General features: G+C 37.3%; 1 protein-coding gene across 21 annotated transcripts in view; it reads right to left on the minus strand.

Annotated features, from left to right (window-relative positions):
* IQSEC1 (IQ motif and Sec7 domain ArfGEF 1) overlaps positions 1 to 19,131 on the minus strand; it is a 346,189-nt gene that overhangs the window by 16,610 nt on the left and 310,448 nt on the right. For all 21 annotated transcript variants that reach the window (XM_013187648.3, XM_013187634.3, XM_013187636.3 and 18 more), the window contains 7 exons: positions 16,214 to 16,375; positions 12,732 to 12,854; positions 11,774 to 11,940; positions 8,900 to 9,039; positions 7,225 to 7,254; positions 4,823 to 4,948; positions 2,680 to 2,779 (listed from right to left, as the gene is read on the minus strand). In XM_013187648.3, coding sequence (XP_013043102.1) covers positions 2,680 to 2,779; positions 4,823 to 4,948; positions 7,225 to 7,254; positions 8,900 to 9,039; positions 11,774 to 11,940; positions 12,732 to 12,854; positions 16,214 to 16,375 — 848 coding nt within the window. The remainder of the gene's footprint in view (positions 1 to 2,679; positions 2,780 to 4,822; positions 4,949 to 7,224; positions 7,255 to 8,899; positions 9,040 to 11,773; positions 11,941 to 12,731; positions 12,855 to 16,213; positions 16,376 to 19,131) is intronic.

Raw genomic sequence — 19,131 nt, forward strand, 5'->3', positions numbered from 1 at the left:
CACCAGTAGCCAAAACAGTACTTTTCCTGCTTCTGCTTTAATGACACTAAATTTTATTCACTTGAAATCAGCTTATTCTGACAGCTGCTAAACACAGATTTACTGAATGGCATTATGGTTCTTGCCATGATACCTCAAAGCTTGCTGGGAACTGCGAAAACAGAGAATATGAATTTTACAAACCAGAGGGGAAGAATACTTCTCTTTCCCAACTGAAAAACACTACATTCCACTTCCACCTAGCAGCCACCAATACCAGATGTACACTCGGCTCACTGATTCACCTTCTGGAATGGCTTACCTAAGGAACACAAGCATGTCTACTGAATGTCTCAGTTAAATGGGAGTTCAATGGGAGGAATTAAACCTAGTCTCACAAGTCTCCTACACTGTAGATATTTTAGTATAAAAGAATAAAAGTGTTTCTACTTGGCATGCTTACGTGATTTATTTATTTTTTTCATTGACATCAGAGGAAATAAGTATTCTTATATTTACAGTAGAATCCAGGATAGAAGTATTTGGCGCTCCTCTCTAAAAGTGAGTTTTATATTATATAATATGTGCACAAGAGAGAGAAAGAAAGAATGAACACGTATAGATATAACTAATCTGCACACTAGATCACTGCTATAAGCTCTACAAACTTTTACTGTTTGAAATCTCCAGGTGCTTTGACTCAAAACAACCAGCAACTTCTTTTGAGTGAGATGAGCATTGGAACACATTCTCAAGAACAAATGAAAACTATGAGCCTTCCACAACAGAAAAGCACAGGAACTATTGAATGCCACACTGAACTGTATCTAAATTATCATGTCAAGGTTTGGGCATTATCATGTCAAGATTTGGGCTGCAAACCATCAAGTCAGGTCAAACAGACCGTCTCCCTGTGTACCATGCAAAGAGCTATACTCTGCTATGCTATTAATGATACTGCCTCCGGGCTTAGAATCTGCAGAAGCATTAGCAAAATACTAGCTTTTTGTTGGGTTGCTGACTGCTAAGAATGAGATGGAAAAACAGAACAGAATACTGGATTGATGCAGTTTACAACTGACATAAACAAAAGGTGGCAGAAAATACAAACATCAGTCCAGAATCGCTGCCTAATTCTGTTTGGATTTATATTTGAACAAGTAGACATTACTTAGGCACAAATGTCAGATATAAACCAGGAAGATAAATGAAACCATGGCTTAAATTGCACACATCATAGAATCATGGAATCAAATACTGGTTGGACTGGAAGGGACCTAAAGCCCAACCAGTCCCAACCCCGTGCCACGGGCAGGGACACCTCCCACCAGCCCAGGCTGCCCCCAGCCCCATCCAGCCTGGCCTTGGGCACTGCCAGGGATGGGGCACTCACAGCTTCTCTGGGCAGACTGGGCCAGGGTCTCAGTGCCCTCTGGGGAAAGAATTTCCTCCTTGTAACTAATCTAAACCTACCCTCTTTTAGTTTAAAACTGTTAACTCTTTGTCCTATCACCACACCCCCTGGCAAATAATGCCTCTCCTGCTTCCCTGTAGGCACTGGAGGGCCGCTATAAGGTCTCCCTGGAGCCTTCTCTCCTCCAGGCTGAACAACCCCAACTCCCTCAAGGCACTCTCCATAGGAGGGGTGCTCCAGCCCTCTGAGCATCCTCGTGGCCCTCCTCTGGACTTGCTGCAACAGGTCCAGGCCCTTCTGATGCTTGGGATTGCCCAGAGCTGAATGCAGCACTCCCGGTGGGATCTCACAAGACCAGAGCAGAGGCGAAGAATCACCTCCCTTGGCCTGCTGGCCTCGCTTCTTTACATGCAGCCCAGGGTACAGGTGGCTTTCTGGGCTGGCTCATAGTGAGTTTTTCATCAACACTCCCAAGGCCTTCTCCTCAGGGCTGCTCTCAATCCATCCTCTCCGCCCAGTCTGTATTTGTGTTTGGGATTGCCCTGGCCCAGGCGCAGGACCTTGCACTTGGCCTTGTTGAACTCCTTGAGGTTTGCATGGGCCCACCTCTCAAGCCTGTCCAAGTCCCTCTGGATGGCAGCCCTTCCCTACAGCGTGCTGACTGCACCACACAGCTTGGTGTCATCAGCAAACTTGCTGAGGGTGCACTCGATCCTACTGTCCATGTCACTGACAAAGATTTTATACAGCACCAGTTCCTATACTGACCCCTGAGGAACACCACTTGTTACTGATCTCCACTTCGACATTGAGCTGTTGACCACAACTTGCTGAGTTGGACCATCCAGGCAGTTCCTTACCCACCGAGTGGTCCATCCATCAAATCCATGTCTCTCCAATGTAGAGACAAGGATATCATGTGGGACAGTGTCAAATGCTTTACCATATCATTATAATAATCATTTATTATCATACATGGAGTTCCAACTCATTACATCATTCACGCAGCAACAGATACAACATACTTGTTTCTTTACAAATATTCCATCAATTTTATAGGTGTTCCCAAAACATTTTTGGCTAGATTTGGCTAGGACGACTCCTCATCTAAGAGCAGTCTTTGTATGCTGACACCAAGTTTTAGCTTTTAGGGCTGAATTCAATTCACAGAAATTTTATTGCCAAATTTAGAATCAAGTCCTGTCCATCTCTGTTGTTCACACAATTTTTTTACTTTACCGTTTTTATAAATGAAATGAAAATCTAAAAAGAAAGTAAAGACTTACACTGATTTTCAAAAAGAAGAACTTGCATTCCATAGAGAGAAAATGACTGTCGAAAGCTGTATGTAACAGAGTTCTTCTTCTTTTGAAATATCTTGGTCACCTGAAAGTTACCAAATCAACAAAGTAAAATATCCTTTATTATGTATTTATAACCTGCCAGAAAATATTATTTTCCTTTTTTTTTCTTTTTTTTTTGTAATTCTGCTTGCATATTTAATCAACTGAAGAAGCAGAAAACTAGCTTTGAAGTATCAGTAACTCTTAGCCAGAAGGTTTAATATTTTATCCAGAGGCAAAGCCTTTTTGCTTCCTGTTCTCCAGGATTCTACTTTTTAACATCCAAGAAGGAAAAAAACCTGCATACATATTGTGCATTGTATATGCTAGCAAAAATGTAAATTTGTTTAAATTATCTTTTTAAAAATATATCTGCTACCACAGCTTCATGTTTTTTTCTTAGAGTCTGACTACAGACAGCAAATTGTTATGGACTTCCCAATGTAAGTTTAATTCTTAGCCCTTCCTCTCACCTGCTGCGTCATCCTCCAAGACTGTTTCACTTTTGTGCACCTCCAAATACTGCCTTACACTATCTCATCCATTGAGACTGTGCTTTCCCTATGTTCTGTACAGCACCTATCTGAATAAAAGCTCCGAGTTCTGTGGAAACTTTTACTTTTCACTACAACACAAGTAACATACTACTACTTACCATCAATTTTGGTGTTCTCCTGAACAGTGAATGGAACCACTCTTTCTCTTTATTATCGCTTCTTTTTACTCTTTCTTTCTAATTTTAACTTTTGGCTATGGCATTTTACTAAAAATAACAAATTTCTTCTACATTACTTCCAAAACAGTTTGATAACATCTAAAACTACAGATGTTCGAGTAAGTAATAAAAAACAACAGGAAACTGGCAGACTGAAGATGATACTGTTCCACCAATTTACACCCAAACTCACGTTTACAATTGAGAGTTTATACTCACAATCAAAGGGACTAACATTTTGTTGTTTTTGTTTTGTTGCTGTTGTCTTAGTTCCTGGTTTTAAGGTCTGAACGTATGAAAAAATTACACGCAATGAAACTGTACATCTGAAGAATGCCTTCTTCATAACAGAAAATTTGAAATATTTAACTTCTTAGCTCTCCAGCTAACAGCCAAATGCATTCCAAATAAAGTGCAACAAATTTTCCTATTTTTCAGAGTAAATCAGCCAAATAATTCCAAGCTGTCGCTAGTTTCGAATGTTTGTTTTTCAGAAGACTGAGTCAAGTTAAATGCACACTAGAAAGTAAAGTCAACTGTAAAATATATTTCAACATATCCTGTTCCTATTTCAGTGAATAAACATGCCTGGTTCATAGAACATCTGTGGAAAACAAAATAATATGTAATTTTATTTTTCCACGAGAAACTGGAATTCGTTATTTATTGAACGGAAACGTTCTTTAGACAAATGAGTAAGCCAGAGGTTATTTTGTTCTGTATAGTAAAAGATACTGTATTAAAGTACTTTGTTATAAACAAGTATAGTAATCAATAAAAGGCTTCAGTTTAAAAATAATTTATATATAGTGAAGAAAATTAAGAAAATTTAAATATTAATCATCCTGAGACTGTTGGGAGTACAGAATAACAGGTAATAGACACCTATTTCTAGAAATGCTCTTGCGCTTATTGCCACTGATTTCATGGAGACAGGCATTTCTGAGTACCTCACTAGAAACCTATTCAACTCTGTAGACAGCTAAATAATACATTAAAAAGAAAGAAAAAAAGACATTTGCCACCCATAGATCTCCAGAAAAAAAATAATAGAGAACCAAATTTGTAAGTGATAGATAAAATGCCACGAACAACCTGGTGATAGTTCAGTAAAGGCCCCCCCCGCATCATAGTCTTTACTTACACAAAAGCATGATGATAAGATTAACAGGCAAAGATTCCCTTGTTTCAATTCAATCATATGAATAGTTGAATAGATCTTGTAATATAATCAGGTTTTAATGCTCAGTAAAAAGGTTAAATGACCAGGAAAACATTTGCCCTCTCTGAATCTTTGCATTAGCAAAGGTAATGCTACAAAAAATGCACAAACAAGAAACCCCAACCAACCTGAAACTGAAAAATACATACCACAAGAAGGTCATTAAATAAAAATATTTCTCGCTGGTGCAACCCAAGCTTCTGAGGTTTGTTTGGATCAGGGACTTCAAACAGCCTACAGTAGCAAACGAGCCTCCGGTGGGGTAGTGAGAGAACCTATTATCATACAGAGGTTAATGGTTACTAAAGCAATATTTAGTCAAGAAAGAGTGCCTTTCATACCTAGAGTCCTTTCTGAATACTTTAAGTATCTTCACCTCTAAGCTCATTCGACTTTTTCATTAAAGCATCATCAACAACAAGATTTTTATGCCTCAAATTGCATGACATTCAAACTTCAACAATGCTGTTATATAAACTCTTATAGCTTGCACCCTGCATGTGGATGACAATTTTATTAGGGATAGAGTTTTACTTTGTGCAACAAGAAAAACTTGAAAGAACTTAAGAATAAGCAACTGGGAACTCACTGCAAATGATGTTTGCTTTCCTGAGCATTTTTATATATCAATATTTGAAGAAAGGATGCAAAACAAATTTGGCTTTTGTGAGATGATGAATTTGCTGATGTTGTAGATTACTTTTTGTCAGCCACTGAGTTAATTCAATTTTTTCATTCCCCAATACCCAGGAAAAGGTGACATTAGAAAATAGTAAATGCATTTTCAGGCTGGTTTATTTTCTCAGGCCAGCAACAAAACCAAGAATAATTTTCCATTTGATTATTAGAAATGCTGGCTGAATATACCTGCAAAACTGTTTTTTTCAGTTTAGAGAGACTTCACTTCTTTCAAATGCAAATGACGATGTCTTGTCAATAATATTAAAAGAAATCCTTTAAATTTTAACAATTTGAAGTACAGAATATTCTTTGGTAACTGGACATATTTCATTTATATCTTATATTTGTTTATAATTCCTGATTCTGCATAGGAATTATGAGATTTACTAGCCAAAGGAAAAGCCAAAGACTGCTAATGCTACTTCTTCCTCTACATAAGCAGGAAAAAAAAAGCAATGGAAAAAGAGCTTGTTCCTGACTGGTTGTCAAATCATTTGGTGACACTGCAGTTTTTCTCAAAAATCAAACAGTAACTCTGCTAATAACAGATAAAATGCTAATAGCATTTAATTTATTTATGGCATTAGCTTAATTACTCACTGTCCCTGGACTTGCAAGGAGAAGGTATTTTAAAAAAAAAAAAACATGACGTTTTCTAAAGGAGCCAATGTCTTGACAAATGGTGAAGAACTTGATGGTTTCTATATTTCAAGCTGACTATTCTGATAATTGTATAGCTTACGTGGGTTCCCAGTGAAAAGTACCAGAAATAAAAGTTGCATGTCCTCATTCTCCCCTGCCTCCAGACTTATTTTCCCCAGTACAGGGCAGTCTTAGATCTACTATAGCAAGATAACAAAACCCAAGGGTAGTCACTGAGTCTATGAACTTGCAAACAATTCTAGTGAGCTCTGGTATAGAAATTTAACTTTAAAAATGCTTTCCTTCATAGCAATGGATGATCATGTAAGATTCCCTTGCACCGTATTTCACAAAGGTTACATCTTCCAGTTTGTTTTTACAGTCCAGTGATACTGCTGGACATGCTTCCATGAAACAATGACAGGTACTCCACTTAGGAATACAAAGCTATCTTTGAATGTTTGCAGTTACTTACACAGAAAAAGCAAGAACTAGAAGACAAGACAAATGGAATTTTAAAGTAACTTCCCCGGATTGTCCTGAATGAGGACAGCGCATTATATTGATGAAATTATAATCTATAAAATAGAAATCATTAGGATCAACTTTGTATAAGGTTATCAGATTTTGGGGTACAACATTCACTTCTCTTCACTAAGGGTGTTTTTTTGGGGGGGTATTTTTATTATTTATTTAAAACTACTAGCAAGAATGTTATCATGAAATGAAAGCAAGTAGAATACTGCATTAGAAGAATAGTTTTAGAAATATTATTAAACATGTCTATCTGGAATCAATATTTTCTATGCCCATGCACCTTTCATGAGAGAATTGTTAAAATAACTGGCAATATATTTCTAGAGCATCATTCAATACTGAAATGGACAATAAATAATAAACAAACTGGGACCCAGGTGATATACAAATGTAATTTTGCTTGCTTATTTATTTAGTCTTTACTGGCTAATTTCTACAGTGATAACAGCATTTGAAATGCATAAAATGTATACTAAAATGGACTAGAAAATTCCAGGCAGTAAATTAAAGAGTGTCTCTTGTAAATATGTTTTTAAGGAAATCTTTTACACTGTGGATAGTTATTAGCATAAGAACAGGAAAATTTTGCTTGAAAGAAGCCCCATTCTTAAAAATACTTAAATGTAATGTTATGCATTATTGCCAGATAAAATGTCTATAAACTTTGAATGAGTATGAGAAAAATACCTACACAACCAAGTCCATGATGCAGAGATCCAATCTACAGTAGAAAGACATATATACAAGTTCATTAAACTTCAGAGAAACACAGTATTGTATCATAGCAAGTAAATACGTCACGGTCTTACTATGACTAAATGCCTATAAAGTAAAAACAAATATTTCTATCAATAAAGACTGTTGGCTATTTCCTATATTTTCCTTCACACAGTGAAAAAGTATCTCAACAGAAAAATCCTTGATCCTAGGACTCCATCAGGGCATTGTTTTTCTTAATCCCACTTGATTTACAAGGTTCAGGATTAATTTTAGGATTTGGGTTGCCACACGCTTTAATAAAGACGAACCACACATACACAAAAAAAATTCTCGACAGAAGCCTATATATAAGCTAAATCCCCAATCAGTTGTGGAAAGTAAGTTTCACATATGAAAGCATAAGTGACTGTGAAAACTGGACTTCAGAATAGTTATTTCCCTTCTCCTCAAAAACACGTAAAAGTTTTTATTAATTGAGGAAATTTTGCTTTCTCTCTCTTCTGCTTCTTCCAGGAGACCTCCTCAGTATTTCCTGACTAGGGAACAGAGGCAAATCAGATTTTATTTTGTTGGTTCCTCTTTCTTCCCCTTTTATTTAGGGCTTTTCTGAGAAGAGATTACAATTCAAAGCTCTTTAAAAGTAATAGAGAGAATCTTGAGATCCATGTTCTTTTTCTTTAAAAACAAAATTAAACAAATAAAAACAAACAAAAAACCTAGTCCCTACTTCAGTAGAATTCCCCAGTATTACTAAAAAATATCATGTAGGACTAAGAACAGACAAGTCCTCTGTTTCTTTGGTTTTGTTCTGGGCTGTCTTTGTGGCTTCTACCATGAAGATTTTCAGATGACTCTAGGACTTGAATTCGTGAAGGCTGAGTATCCATTTTCCCTTTCAACATTAGATATCATCATAAAATATTGTCTTAAAATCTCTGTGTTCGCTTAGCTCCTAAAACAGAGTGAAAAACACCATGATCTTCTTTTTCTCTCTTCTCCTCTAACAGATGCTTTGAAGATTAATTTATATAGCAAAATATTTCTGGATTTTTCCCACAACAAAGCAAGAGGTATCTATGGATACTCAAAACCAGCATTACAATTCCTAGGACCTGTTTTCCAGTTCTCAAACAAAATGTCACAATGTCCTCTTACAAATACCAGTTCACTGAGCTAGCTGCAAAGCTCAGAAAGACACAGGTATTAACAGAAGTTCTCTACTACTACTTCTAAATTCTGGAGTCATAATTGATGGCATAGATGTTGAAATACGATTCTCTACAACATTACTTTACAACACACTTTAATTCTCTTGACATATAAACATAAGAACTGACTAAAATGCAGGCATCTCCAAGTGTAATTTCAAAATTATAAAGCTTCACAGAGAGAAAACGATGGGAAAAATTATCATAAAATGAGTTTAAGGCTCAGAACATCATCACTCATGAATACCAGACTGCAACAGATTCATCTGCACTGTGAATGCCCCAAGATTAAAAACAACCTTATAACAAATTATTATCTTGATGATTTTAATCTTTTGCCATTTAACAACCAATCTATAAATCTAAGCCACACAATTATGTATTGTCCTACATCTCCTTTTTATGTAGTAATTGACATTCAGAGCAATGAAAACTTACCGGTTTCTTTCCTACTATGAGTTTTTCAACCTTCTGGACTTGGGATACGTGATCCTCATTTGTCTTCAGTTCCCGCTTGCGGATTCGCTCATAAATCCCAATCAGCATTTCTCGTGGGATATCTTCACCATCATCCACACCTGCAGAACCCAAGAGTTTTTATTGTCAGACTGTTTTGTTTCATAGCTGTCACTAGTTTGTCAGCTGACATCTCCCATGATGTTCTTGGGCCCACCTTACCAAGTAGCAGAAGTTATATTACTCAGTACTGAAGCACTGACTTTTGCCCAAATGCTTGCTATGCCCATACAACAAGATATTGATGGAAATTACACCATTTTTTTCTTTTTGTTTTAAAACCCTAATCTAAAGCTAATACATAAAAAGACTGATTTCAAATATAAATTCTTTCTTTTAAGTTTCCTCCATTTTGGTGTCAAAGCTCAAATGAGTTGAATAATCCTTTAGACATTAAAATCTCCCTCTACCCCAGAACAGAAGAGCACTGGGAGAAAACTGCACAACTGTCCTATTTTTCCTCTGCTCCCATATTACTCAACACTCTGCTCATAGAAACATTTCTACAAGACAACCTTTATGAATATCCAGCAAAATGAAATTAACAAGCATTTCCTGTATGATTTCAAAACCAATTAATTTACTCTGGAAAAACAGATCAACAAAATAGCCTATTTACAATGTTACTGTTTAGCACTGTATGAGTATCATCAGCACACAAGCATTCTAACAAATGCCCCAGAGTCGAAAGCTTGATCATGAATTTTTAACAGCAGTAGAAGGAGCCCAATTTCAGTGTCTTAAAACTAGATTTTCTGGGACAGGGAGATGCATATTTATGTTTCAGATGCATTTTAAAGCAACAGCCTCTTATCTCCCATTCAGAAGCCAAAATACAATATTTTGTCATCCAGTGGAATGACTGCTCAAATAAAAAAATTACTGTGATAAAATATGGTTTCTTTGCAACTAGAAGCAAGCAAAACAGCTTCTGTTCTGTTCCACACTTGCAAATGTTCCACAGACCGCTCTTTGAGATCCAGGCATTTAAAGTTAAAGGCAAGGCAGTGTGTTACAAAAATGCCTACATGAAGGAATTGCTGGCATTCAGACTGGAGTTCAGAGAGAATGTTCCATACTTAATGCAACAAATATGACTGCAGTATTACCCTAAGAGATGAACATCAGGCCATTTTTAAATCTTAGCGGAGTTTATGTTAAAATCTCAATGCTAACTTAAATTTTGCTAAGCTGATATACCTGCTAAGAATAGGTCATTAGTTGCCTTATATAAATCTAAGGGAATAAAATCAACACCAGCCTTTCATTTTCAAGATCTGAAATTCCAGAACTCCACAGGTACTTTGATTTCAGTAGCATTAAAATGACACTAAGTGTGTAACTGCACTCATGAACACCAACTGCCATGCACCTGAGATGCACCAGTATATTTTTTGATACGAAGCAACTTGTTTCTGTCTTTCTGTCATTCAGCCCACTTTCAGGCATGACTGAGAAAATGTCTGTTAAGCAATACATCAGTGCTTGCTGGTGCCTGCAATGGTAAGCCTGTTTTGATACCATGCTGCTACATCCATTGTTGACAAGAGCAGAGAGACTGTGCACTAAGCTGTGCTTGTCCTGTGCTTAAAAGCAGGGGGAGAGGATTGCAATGACTGAGCAGGCAATTTTCCTGGCCTTTGCACAAACACTTAGTAATGGAACTATAATAAAAGCTTCTTTTTCCCTATGGACACAAACTATCTTAAAAGAAAAAAGGTATGGGGGACTTCAGCTTTGTTTTATTTCTCCAACATCTGAGTGCTTTTCTGTGATAAAGAAAATGCTGTCTGATCCATTCTTCCTTGAATGCCCAGGAACAGCAGGAGGTATCATATCCTCACGTATAATCTTCCTCAGCTGTACAGGGACAACTTCCCCTTAGACAAAGCTGAGCACTGTCTGAGCTGATACTGCATAAAAATCTGTTCTTTTTCACCAGAAAGAACCAGGGCAGAAAGATCTGAGATACAAACATGGAATTAAAAATGTTCAGCAATCTAATTATAGGCTTAGATGTGCAATAGGCTGTCAAATAGTTTCTTTATCATAAAACACACCAGTGAAGACACTGAATAAATGTATATACTATCTACGGCGTACCTTTCAGGATGGTTTTGGAGTTGTGATTCAGAACAGAGATCTGATATCCCTTATTAGGACATTGGCTGCTATGGAGAAATAGCAAACTACAAACTGTGGAGACAGTATCTCTATGAGAAATCACTAGTAAACTTATGCTGCAGTGTAGTGGTGTAGTTCACTAGCTAGAAATCACATTCCTCCTCTCAGGTAAAGTCTGCAACATAGTGACACCATATGAAGATTTATATATATGTAAATAATGTACACACACATTCTTTGCAGACTGTCTTTCTTGCAAAAGAATTCATTCACTTTCATTCTCGTGCCCAGAAGTTGCAGTCTTTATGAGTTGTCCTTTGACTTTGTGAAGGGTCTAAGTGTGGCAAATTTCAACTGTATCTAAAAATTTGAGGCAGATGGTAACGGTCACTTTTCAGCTACATTGAAAGAACTGGGAATAGAAGGGCCTGACAAGACATCTACTCAAGAAAGACAAGATAAAAATGACAAAATACTATATGTTTAGTTTTGTTTTCAGTATTCCAAAAATACAGTAAAAGTGACGGTGGTTTTAAAAGCCAGGTGAAATCAGAATCAAGTCTCCTGCATTTTGCCTTTTTTTTTATTTTTTTCTCCCCAAGGAAATATGTTGTTCTTCCAATGACAGTTACAGGAAGAAACTTTAATGATGACTGTGGTTAGTTTGCTTACCCCTTAAATTCTTGACAAAGTCTTCTAGCTTCATTTTGCGTTCTGGTTTCACATTTGGACTGTACATATCTGTGTTCAACAGTATAATGGCAAAAGCTAGAATGAAGATGGTATCAGGATTTCTAAACTGTCTCACAACACCTGGGTTGCAGATGCAGTACCGTTGGCTGTAAAAAAGCAAAGAGGGGAAAGCTGTCAGAGCTATTCATTACTATTCTAATTTCACCAAACAAACCAAGTACTACGTTCCAGAGACTGAGCAAGCTATTATTTGATTATCCATAGTTATATTTAGTTTTCCATCCACACATTTTCATAAGGAAATTCTAGAATATGGAAGGCTTTTGTTTTCTACTACCTTTGTAGCTTCACTTTTTAGTGCAGACCCTGAGTGATAATAATTTCAATATTCTTTTTTTTCTTTCAGTAACACCCATTGACACCAGATAAGAACATGGCATTGATTTTAGCTTACTGTCACATGCTGATTTACATCTCCTGCCCTGGATAATGTATGCTTGGTCGGTATTAATAAACTAATGCTTTTTATTCCACTATTGCTGAAATGATTAATGAAAGGTTAAAAGCATGTATACTCGGAAAGGTAAATGGTCATAATTTCACTCATATAAACTATCATATGCAAATACATTGCTACACATTCAAAAAATTTCTGAAATTTCTTTTCAGCTGATACAAGAAAGACCTTTCACTTGAGAAGCCTTCCACATCAATGCAAATAACATCCATGAATAGCACCAGCAAAAAAACCCTACATTCCATGTTTAATGAAAACACCACAAACGCCACGCTGTATTTGAGACTGTATGTAGCTCACAAGGACAGTGCAAATAAGAAAGAAAATAACCTAGATATACTCAGCTTCCCCAGTTCTCCAATTTGACAGCTAAACAATAGCAGGTTTCTGGTGACTGAATCATTTATTTCAGCATCATACCTAAAAGCTTCAATGAGCCGTTCTACTTTCTGGGCTTCTCCTTGAACACGGATATGAGCCTGAAATTTCCTGAGCGCTTCATCCAGTTCCATTGTTGAGAAGTCCATCTCATCCACAACACAGCTAGGATAAAAACACATTGCCATTGGGTCTTTCCATTTCTAACAGCGCATTACCAAAAGTAAAATTTTGAGACCAAAAAAACCTTTCAATTTTCCACCAATTGTAGAGATTCATGGAGATTTTTGAAACCTGCAGCAGCAACTGCAATAATTGTAGGTGAACAAGAACAGATCAGTGAGAATGTGTACATGTAAGCAGAAAATAAAAATAAATTATTTATTTTTTTAACAGCAGAGCTACTGCAATGACAAATGTCTGGCCAATTTAAGTCACATGCCATTGCCAGGAATAATTATTGGGCCTATGTTTTCAGGCTAATCAACTAATACTAGTCAATGCCTACAATACTAATAAAAAAGGAATTTATACCACTTGAAATACCAAATTTCAAGCAGCCTGCAGCAAGCACAATAATATGTACCAAACAGTTATGTCCAGGAATGTTCTTAAATACTGAGAAAAAAAATTAATGTTGTCTTGATATGCTTTTACTGTTACTGCAATTCTCATCTCCCCATCATTTACCATGTCTTTCAGTTAATATTTATATAGGAATAATTACTTTCTTGTTCTGAAAATACAGTGCTGACAAAAAATAAAAAGGAACAAGTTTAATATAATTAACAATGCGAACAATGTCATTCGAACACTGTTTAAAGACTACTTTAAAATCAGAAGCTTATAAGTTTCATTTGTTTAAACTTTGCTTTTAGTTTATGAATAACCAGACATGAATCACTGAAAGTAACAACACTGTAATACAGAAACCACAGAAAGAAAGCACAATCCAGTTTTAAAAGTCTTTTCTTATATGTATAGCTTACAATGATAAATTAGAGTAGCTCATATTTTTGCTAGTAATGTTGTAGCTACCATAGATTAATACTAAAGCAATTTATTCACTTCACCTTGTATATTTTTCTTTTTATGCAGAAGTGAAAGGAAACAAACAGCCTTGGTATTTCTCACGCCCTTTACAACCCACACCTAAAAACCTATTATCAATTCTGCAATAATGTTCACTGTCTTCCCACCTATTATAAGTTCTGTAACACTTTCAAAAGGTCTTTTTTCCTTTAAAGATGTATAGCACATGTGCAGACAAGCTGGAGTCAAACTGTAGTAATTAAAGCAATTAAGGACCTCCAGAAACATGCTGGCCAACAGCATAACAAGGAGGGGGGCGATCTTCTTTATACGAACTACAGAGACAGTAGATACACCACCATGGTCAGTGTACTTAGCTGGAACCAGTACTGTTCTGCAAGTATTTTAAAATAGTAAACAAAACCTCTCTAGTGGCTATGTAATGACAAAAAAAAAAAAAAAAGAAAATTATTTTGGTTAGGTCTACAGCAAATGAAATCACGAAAGTACTAATATCAGGAACACGTGTTAATATTTTGTTAACAATGGTTAACAAAATGATAACCCTTGATAAATGATATCATAATAATATAATAATAATGATAAAGAGAACATGATTATAGACTCTAGACACTGCAGGAGATCTGGGCTACATATGTACTGTGGGTGAATAAGCCTGTGCTGAAGACACATCTTTACTCTTAGAGCTCCATCTTGCAGACATGCGAAAGCAAGAAGCAGCCCGGCAAATAATTGAACCTTCTTCCTGGGATCTATCTCCTGCTTCCTACCTCTTTACAAAATTTAGGCAAGGGGGGAACATACCATTTGGTGGGGCAAGACACCTACAAGTGCCTTGAATCTCTACTGTACTGTTTCCCTGCACTCTTACATATAACTGTGCAGTGGAATGAACTGGAATAACGAAGTGAGCAGAGCAGCAGAATATCACATTTTCCCTTTGCTCTTAGCAGCATTCTTTATGAAGATTTTATTTTATTTTTCCTTGAAGATTTTATTTTACTCTTCCTTTGAGTAAGCGACTATATTTTGTTTTCTAATGCATAGTCAAGACACAGTAAAAGGCCAGATCCTCAGCTACATGTCTACTGCATCAGGTACTCCTCGGTCAGGCAGGGAAAGCTGAGGCTCACTGCAGAACAGCAGTGGCTCCAGAAGCATGTCTGATACGCTCCACTTATTGGCCAGGGCAACATGAAGTCACTGTGCCAGCCCCCTGCCTCTTCCACTGCTTTCTGCTCGGCGTGGTACTATAGAAGAAGGCAGCCTTGAATAAGAGAGAGGAACAAACCAGAAGATCTCTAAAAAGCATCTATGGCATATGGATACATGCCATTAAGCATATTAATACAGTGATCAAGCCTGCATTTGAAATAGATAAGTTCTGACAGTGTAGTAATAAGATCAGGATGACTGTATGGAATGCAACCAACATGTTTACAGTATGAAGCCACTGAAAGCAGTCTGTAACAAAAATGCAAAGAAAATATAAGGTGTTTGCACACTTTGTACCATGATACCATAACCTTAACAACTCTGAGAGGTATCAATAGTATCAAGAAACATTCCGTCCTCAGGAAGGGCCGTGTCCATAGATTAATGCAAATTGCAGCACAGCTTTTATTATACTCTGGTAAAAATTGTGCTCAGAATTTCTCCTGGTCTTCCTTAATGTGCACAATGTTGTGGGGTTGGTTTTTCTCTTTTTTTTTCTTTCATTCTCAGCAGTCCTGTTAAACACCTAACTAAATTTCTTATACAATACCTTGAACAAAACTGGACTGTGATGTATTCATGTTTACAGGTCAGTGTATCATACATTAAAAATCCCCCAAAGAACAGATGTTTTAAATGAACAGCCTCTTCAAATGAGGCGATTTCTATTTTGGTCTACTTTGTAATATAAGGGCTAGAAATTTATGACCAATCTGCTAAATGTCTAGTTTTCTGCTTCTATTTTTTTAAATCGTTTTTATCTAAACTTTTGAAAAAGACCAGTTTGCATAGATCTTGTCTATACATGGTGAAATCCCTGTTTAGCTAACATCTGAGCCATTTAGTTGTAAAAATTATTTTCATATTCTCTTACTAATGAAGCCTTATGTTGCATATAAAACAATTTTGTTTCATTCAGTAAATTATTAGAGAGCCTGACTAAGGAAAAGACTTTGAAATAACGTACTCTAACACCAGTGAAATTAAAGCATAAATTTGGAGTAAATGTACATGACTACAGAGAATATAAATCTTTCTGGATCAATAAAAGAAACAATAGCTCAGCTGGAAAGCAGAGAAATAAATATTCACTTATATTCATGCTTTTGTTTTCAATCCTTAGAGTCTAATTTCACCCTCCTTCAGAACAACATCCAAAGAGATGGGCCAAACATTCAGTGCAAAACTACCTCTAGCATGATGAAACATCTTGAAGACTGAAAAATGCTTATCTCCTCCCCACAAAAAATACTTACTCTAATACGTCTCGGTTGAACTGTTTTTGTCGATTGCCCAAAAATTCTCCAATCATCTGTCTGCTGAGACCTTTTCTTTGCAGGAGAAAGTGGGCAACACCGACTGGAGTGTCGGGCACAAAACCTCGCTCAATTAGGTACTGGACTCCTTTCTCAGGTTTTCTGAAGAGAAATGAGAATGCAAAACATTATTATTTTTTTAATTCTCCACTGGAGCATCTGACAAACTTTACAACAATTTTGCCATCACTTTTGACTAGCATATTATGAGTATGGTCTAATACAGTTTCAGGATAAATGTAACTATGCCATAGAACATATTGTTCACTGTTAATAGCTTACTAGCTTTGGAACAGATCTTTGCATGCACTGTTACGCATTTCCCTGCTTCATACTCTTTTTCCAAAGAGAAGCTTTATATGTTAACAGCTTCAGGCATGAAAGTCAAAATTCGTCAATGCAAAAGATAAGCCCAACAGAAAAAAGAAAACCAAACTAAATGAAAAAAAAAAAAAAAGAACCCTGGCACCCTCAACCCTCTGCTCTCAAAAGTTTAGCTAATCAAACACAAGCATCTGAAGAGGTATAACTTGCAAGCTAAGAATACCAAAATCAGAATATCAGCCAGCAGGACCAGGCAGATGATCATCCCCTGTGCTCTGCTCTGGTGAGGCCGCACCTCGAGTGCTGTGTTCAGTTTTGGGCCCCTCACTACAAGAAGGACATGGAGGCCCTGGAGCATGTCCAGAGAAGGGCTGCAGAGCTGGTGAAGGGCCTGGGACACAAGTCCTGTGAGAAGCGGCTGAGGGCACTGAGGTTGTTTAGTCTGGAGAAGAGGAGGCTCAGGGAGACCTTACTGCTCTCTACAACTGCCTAAAAGGAAGATGTGGGGAGCTGGGGGTTGGCCTCTTCCCACAGGTAACTAGTGATAGGACCAGAGGGAATGGCCTCAAGTTGCGCCAGGGGAGGCTCAGGTTGGAAATTCGGAGACATTTCTTCTCAGAAAGAGCAGTCAGGCACTGGGATGGGTTGCCCAGGGAGGTGGTGGAGTCACCGTCCCTGGGGGTGTTTAAGGAGAGGTTGGACGTGGTGCTTAGGGACACGGTTTAGTGGGTGACATTGATAGGGTGATGGTTGGACCGGATGATCTTGGAGGTCTTTTCCAACCCTAATGATTCTGTGATTCTAAATTATCTCCTTCGCACTCAGAAAGTGCTCTTTTTCTTGTAAGTAGTGTTAATGCTACATTCATATAATTCTGAATTGTTTTCAGAATTCTTAATCTTTCTGAATTTAAATTCACAGCATCGAACAAAACCAGGACTAATTTTCTCCATCCCCCTTGAAAGCAAACTATATTTGCCTGCAAGTCAGAATGATACAAGCCCAGGAGACTTCCTCTCCAGCAACTGTCAAGTCAGAAAACAAAGAACACGACCACAAAGCACAGCTTGATCCAAAGATAACCTTTACTTTAGATGTAGAAAATGCTGTATCATTACTTCTGACACTAAACCACAACTTAAATTCTTACCCCTTCCCTCTGATAAGCCTGAACATTTAAAATCATCACAGAAGTTACACATGACTTAGTTGGCATCAGTTTCTATGCAGCTGTATCATTTTACACAAGTTGGGGTCTGCTATTTCACACACGAAGCTCTGCTTCTGGCTCGGCAATATGAAATCGCTTTGTTTAAATGCACTTCCAACCAGGCTAGACAAGAAGAGGAGACTGAGGGGAGACCTCATAACAGTCTACAACTTCCTCACGAGGGTGGTCCTCTGGGGAGCCAGGAGTTGGACTCGATGCTCCTTGTGGGTCCCTTCCAGCTCGGATATTCTGTGATTCTATGATTCGAAGTCACCAAAGCAGACTTTAAATCCTTTTAGCTACTGGAAGCCAAAAGCTCTTTGCCCATTGATTCTTCCTGCACGCCGAAGTGAAGCATCAAGAAGTTTTGCAGTCTAGGATCATTTGGAAGTGATCTAATTTGTTTTAAATGTTGTAACATAGCGGCAATACCTGTTAACTCTGAACGGTAATAACATGAAAATGAAAACTGTAGGAACGCAGACTACCCTTTCCCTATGTGATAAACCAAACTGTGTAGCAGTGGCAGGAACTGCAGGTTAACAAACTTGTAAGAGTTATTTACACAGTGGAGAAAGTAAACAAGTTAACTTTCTTTCTTTCTGATTCATGGCCTTATCCACTGAATTTTCCAGCTAGAGCTCAATAAAACGGCATCATATTATTTTGAAATCTGTCCACTAGAAAGCATTTACTTGTTCTGTTCTACAAAAAAACAACCGCAAACCTAGAGAATCTGACTGACAGCAAATGAAGAACTTGTTGCAAGTTGAATCCAGCCAACAGCCAAGCACGTAGATTAATCTAGCAGAGAAAAACTGCTAAAAATAAAGAACCCAACAATTAAAGGGTTTACGTGGATAATTTCTACTACATTTTGAGATGAGAACTGTAATTTTCTGTAATGTTACTTTGATCTGTTTTTGAAGGTTCGATATTTATCACTACAACAGGGGTAAAGGATTTCTTAGAGCAAGCACTAGCGCGATAATTGTTCTTACAGGCAGAGCCTGGGCCTTCAGATGGTCTTTTGGTACTTCACCCCAAGTAATGTCAGCCTACAATATAGTATATTCTAAAGGATGGCACGAAAGAAAAGTAGCCAGGGGAAGCTGGTGGTGGTCTGGAGTTGTCAGTGTCCCAACCACTGAGCAAGTCAGTCTACAAGTTTTCCAGTTTTCCCATTACGAAAATGAGTACTATTTGGCTCACAGAAGAATTCTGAAGGTTAAGGGTTATAATTTGAATTTGCACAAATAAAGCTCCAAGTAAATGAAGTTTCTCTGGCTAACTGTGGTATTGAATTTCAGAGGAAGAAAAAAAG

The sequence above is a fragment of the Anser cygnoides genome, chromosome 10 (genome assembly GCF_040182565.1).
Source record: "Anser cygnoides isolate HZ-2024a breed goose chromosome 10, Taihu_goose_T2T_genome, whole genome shotgun sequence".
In the NCBI taxonomy this organism is placed as follows: domain Eukaryota; kingdom Metazoa; phylum Chordata; class Aves; order Anseriformes; family Anatidae; genus Anser; species Anser cygnoides.